At 46.0% G+C, this 4,900-nt stretch overlaps 1 protein-coding gene across 8 annotated transcripts in view; it reads right to left on the bottom strand.

Annotated features, from left to right (window-relative positions):
• Positions 1 to 325: 325 nt before the first annotated feature.
• Positions 326 to 4,900, bottom strand: part of citb (citron rho-interacting serine/threonine kinase b) — a 48,884-nt gene continuing 44,309 nt past the window's right edge. For all 8 annotated transcript variants that reach the window (XM_019885154.1, XM_019885157.1, XM_019885156.1 and 5 more), the window contains 5 exons: positions 4,476 to 4,556; positions 4,306 to 4,384; positions 4,044 to 4,217; positions 2,342 to 2,630; positions 326 to 1,481 (listed from right to left, as the gene is read on the bottom strand). In XM_019885154.1, the coding sequence (XP_019740713.1) occupies positions 1,458 to 1,481; positions 2,342 to 2,630; positions 4,044 to 4,217; positions 4,306 to 4,384; positions 4,476 to 4,556 (647 nt within the window). In that variant the 3' untranslated portion in view covers positions 326 to 1,457. The remainder of the gene's footprint in view (positions 1,482 to 2,341; positions 2,631 to 4,043; positions 4,218 to 4,305; positions 4,385 to 4,475; positions 4,557 to 4,900) is intronic.

Below are 4,900 nucleotides of genomic sequence, written 5' to 3'. Positions count from 1 at the left end.
CTCATGTGACACACACACAGCAGACGTCTCACGAAGCATCAATGACAATGATGTGAGGAGGCACCGGTTTGCCCGACATCCGCAAACCAGTGCCACACCCGGGACCAAAACAAAGCTGTTGTCAGTACTCAAGCCTGACAGGATGGCCGATACGTTTGCCGCGACGGTCACTTGCTCAGCAACTTTTCGTCTTGTATTTTTCACAAGCTCCGTTTCAGGGGTCTCTGCAACAGCCCAGCAATCACGTGTGAGAGCAATTGTGTGTGTGCACATGAGAATGTAACAAGCATTAGTGGGTGTGTGCGTGCCTGCGCATCTTTTTTTCCCCTGGTAGAGATGGGTGCCAAGCTGTTCTATTTCAGATCTCACAAAGGGATCACTTGTGCTTCTGTTGGGGTTTCCCCTCACCTGTTTCCCTCCTGTTGGAAAAGCACTTTGAAGCTGTTTGTCAGGCGAGTTTGTAGCTGTACATAGAGCCATTTCCTGTAATTGCAAGTGCTCCTTGTTCATCGGATTTTTTTTTCCCTCCCATGAGCGTTTCATTGTTGTAGAATTTAAGGAGAAATAAACTAGACGAACCAGCCGTGTTTTGTGTGTGTGTGTGAGACCTGCTCTGAAAAGATGCCAGGGAGAAAGCGGGCTTCAATCATGTTTTAATGATGTCTTGTGCAGATATCTAAAAATCAGGAAAATCCTTTGTTAGCGTTAACATCCTCTAATTATTGAACGCAGGTTTTGACAGAAAATAACAAGCAGGAGAAAGAATCAAGCTGCTGTAAATAGTGCATGTCATGCTTACTGATGAGGTGGTCACACAGGCACTAAAGAAACAACACCATTGACATCCACGACATGTCGCAGCACACACGGACGGGATGCTGTGGACCAACAAGAGCAAGTTGAGGCAGCACTCTGAGCTTTGGAAACAACACAAGACAACATTGTTTTCAATGAAGCACTTCTATATGCAGCGAGTGGATAGCAAAGGAGATACAGTCACAAAAGAGAACCTCACGTTTGCCGTGGAAAACAAACCAAACCAAAAAAAGTTTTTACATCCTGTTCAAATCCAGTTGATTCGTGTGCAAATTGCTTTGACCTCTCCCTCACGACCATGAATGCAAGGAACTGATATTGATGGCGTGAGGCTCCCTGCAACTATCTATAGAAATTCTCATTTTACCAAAAAAATAGACATGGCTGTACTGGCCAACTTTTCCCTTTTATAAAAACTCCGAACACTATTTACAATTACGCCAACGATCCATTATAAAATAGATGCTCCACGCGTTTTCCCTGCCACCGATTCAACTGTGGAATACGCTTCCCCGCCTCCAAAAAGCACATCTCGGGTTTGTATTGTCAAAAGATGATGTGTGACTGTGTTACAGGCAATATGGCCGCCTGTCAGTCAAGTGTGAGTCACTGGCCTGTCCAAAAGGAGCGCTGGCGCCCTTTCACACGGACGACTGATCCCATACCTGCAAAGATAAATGACATGCAAAGGAAAAAAGGGAGGGGCAGTGTGCTGGACATGACTGGGCTTGGGTTTCCGTGATGGTACACTACTCATCAAAATTAGGGATAATGGTTGACATTGTCTAAAAATAAATGAATGCGCATTAACTTCGGTAAGTCAAATTTATTTTACCTCTAATGCCCAAATGCCCAAAAGGGAGAACCGTGGAGTGCGGGGTGTTAAATGTATCAAATCTTTTTGCAAGACTTTCTGTTTTCACAGACAAGTTGTCAGATTTCAAATTAGGCCACTGACATTTTTTAGTTTAGGAATGACTCGGATAGTGATTGATCCAAAACATGGCTAAAAACGGATGTAAGTCCGATGTCTCGGAATGTTTTTATATGAGAGGCTACTTATGCTTTACTGTCTTTGTGTTTTAATCAGGCATATAGTAATTATGGATGTTCCATAATTTTTCATTTCATTTTGACTGTTGGTGTGACAGTTCATCAATCCATTTTCAACACCCTTATCCTGAACAGGGGCGTCATTGATGTTGGAGTGGAGCCTATGTCAGTGGACTTCGGACGGAAGGCGGACTAGACCCTGAACTGGTCAGCGGTCAGTCGCGAGGCACATATTGAGATGAACCATTCACACCCACATTTTATATGCGGGTCAGGCGAGTGTACCACGACCCCATCATGACTATTCTGTTACTTTTCATTTGTTTTTTGGGCAGTTTTGAAAATGTTTCATTTTAGTTTCTTTTTTTGTATTAGTGTTTTGATTATGGAATATTTGTCAGATGACCCTTATCCTGCAATAAGAACCTGCATGTTGATCAGACAATAATAGAAGTGACAAAGGCAACAGTACCTTGTTAACAGGAGCCAGCTGCGTGCGCACCGACCCAGCAATGAGTCGGTTGTTGTCCCCGAATCGTCCGGGAGATCTCTCCCTGCGGCTGTCCAGCACCCTGCCGGGTGACTTCTCCCTGTCCAAGGGGCGGGCCGGAGACTTGTCGCGCCGGAACTCAGTGCGTCCCTCTCGATAGCGGTGAGGGGTGCTCGGCTCTCGATGCAGGCCGTCGTGACTGCCGGGGCCTGACGTCAAGCGCTTGGTGATGTGCTCCGAGTAGGTGGGAGGGCCTCGCTTGCTGGGACTCCTGGAGACGTGCGGCAAAGGCCAAGGGTCATCGGGTTGTGTACAACAGTGATTTGGGGTTTAGGATACTGACTCTACATGGAGGAGAAAAAGGCTTGGATGAAGTGTGGGCCTTCTGAGTTCTCAGAGTTATTATTTTTTTTTTTTTGGATCCACTTTGTGCAATGCAGACCAGTGCCTGCGTATACTCTCAGTCATGCAGGCCATTCCATTATCAGGACATGGAATCGATCAAAAGTGGATTGTTGTGGCTGTGTTAGAAGACGTTTCGCCTGACATTTGGACAGCCCGATATCAGTGGAATGTCTAATTTGTTGCTTTAGCCGTCAGGTGCTTAATAATGTGCACTACTGAAATGCACTTTCCACATAACATTAAATTGCATATTTTTGTTTTAAACTTTTTTTTTTAAAGAAACTGAAAGTTACTTTGGTGTGACTTGTCTCAAAATGACCAGGTCCCTCATGGGGTCTCCCTCCTCCAAGTCGGAGCCGATGACAAAGCAATTGAATTTTGCAAGATAACACTTGCAATTCGTGTTAATGAGCAACAGATGGCACCATTGCTCTGTCAAAACCAAACATGCACTTTGGAATCGGTGAGGCCACTTTCGGCTTTAGCTTCTCCCAACATGATTTGATGGCTTACACTTAAAAGGGGACATCTGACAGAAAATGACTTTTGAATTGCTTGTATTTGAATGTGGAATTAAAGAATCAAATCAGACTTTTAACAGCCTAGATCTGAAAAAGTGTATGTGAGCTTGCCGCTCTGCGGTCCCACACCACTGTGGCATCCCATCCATCCATTTTCTGATCCGCTTTATCCTCACAAGGGTCGCGGGGGGTGCTTGGAGCCTATCCCAGCCGTCTTCGGGCAGTTGGCGGGGGACACCCTGAACTGGTTGCCAGCCAAGTTACCAGTGAGGCAAATGTACATATATAACACTACAAGATCCAAAGCCACTTTCAAGCAATGGCCAGAGTCCAACTGTGGTTAAATTAGTCAGTGGTGGGGTTTTTTTTTGCGGTTGAAATGGTAAGAAAAGCTGCATTGAGTTTGAGAACTGAGTAATCCTGATTCATGGCATTCGCTTCCGATAAGCGCCAAATGCTCGATTGCTTGGTCGCTTTTTTAAATTCAAAGCTTCAAGTGCAGCAATCAGTTACTCGTCGTCATGGAAACAAAACCCATAGCGCCATTGGCACATGAGTACGTTGGCGGGCGTGGGGTGGTAGGAGGGCTGGCTTAGTTGCACAAGACAGGCCGTCCTGCTAAATCGGTCGAACTTCAGCAAGACAAAATAAGTTTGTAAAACGGGCGATTCTTGATTCTGAGGATGTTTTGGCGAAACTGTGTCACACGCTCACACATGTGATGTAAAATGTTTCTCGACAATTGAGGAGGAGCTGACCCTCTGCTGGAGCCGGTCCTCTGCAGCTCTCCCGACTCTCGGATAAGGCTCCCCTTACAGCAGATGACCCGCAGCTTGTTCTGGTAGGACGAAGCCAAATAAATGGCTCCAGAGGAGATGGCTGGGCCCAGATAGCGAGGGCTGGGGATGTCCAGGTGGGCCAGCACTGAAGGACTGATAACACAAAAGGTCGGGACATGAGGGTCCAACATGAACTTTCGGGTCATTTCATAAATGTGATACGGTGGCCAGTGATACTCACCCCAAAGCAGCGTGACCCTGAACCTCGATGACATCCAGAGAGTTGAAGTAGGTGACAAATAGGTAGGGCTCTCTGTAGGCTGCATCACAAAACACAAGCAGTCCAAGGGATTGGATTGACTTCATGCATGATAACAATAAAAATGATGTGGCTTCATAAAGCGTATTCACCAAAGGACAAAGGCAGTCGACTCCACTTAATGTCCTCAGTGCGGCTCTTTCGTCCATACGTGTCCACAAACACGCCAAACTCTGCAAGACGAAGACATGCAAGAATGAATGTTCACTTGAGAGTTTCATTTGCATGACCAATGAAGTCATGAACAGGGTCTCGTCCAATGCCATTTAAAAATCATGCAATTATGATGTCAGTACAAGAGGTGGGCATTCCATCAATACTTACGGAAGATCAGTTAATCCGTCACTGACGACGCCCATTTTGCTGACGACTGACAGAAACACGCCCTGTTGGTATCGTCTGTGTTTGTTGATGGGGGTTTCATAGAGAGGACTGCGTCGATTATACAGTGTGAGCGTGTGTGTGTGTGTGTGTGTGTGTGTGTGTGTGTGTGTGTGTGTGTGTGTGTGTGTGTGTG

This window comes from Hippocampus comes, unplaced genomic scaffold, assembly GCF_001891065.2.
Source record: "Hippocampus comes isolate QL1 unplaced genomic scaffold, H_comes_QL1_v1.1 scaffold45, whole genome shotgun sequence".
Taxonomy (NCBI): Eukaryota; Metazoa; Chordata; class Actinopteri; order Syngnathiformes; family Syngnathidae; genus Hippocampus; species Hippocampus comes.
This window is presented reverse-complemented; position numbering and strand designations above follow the sequence as displayed.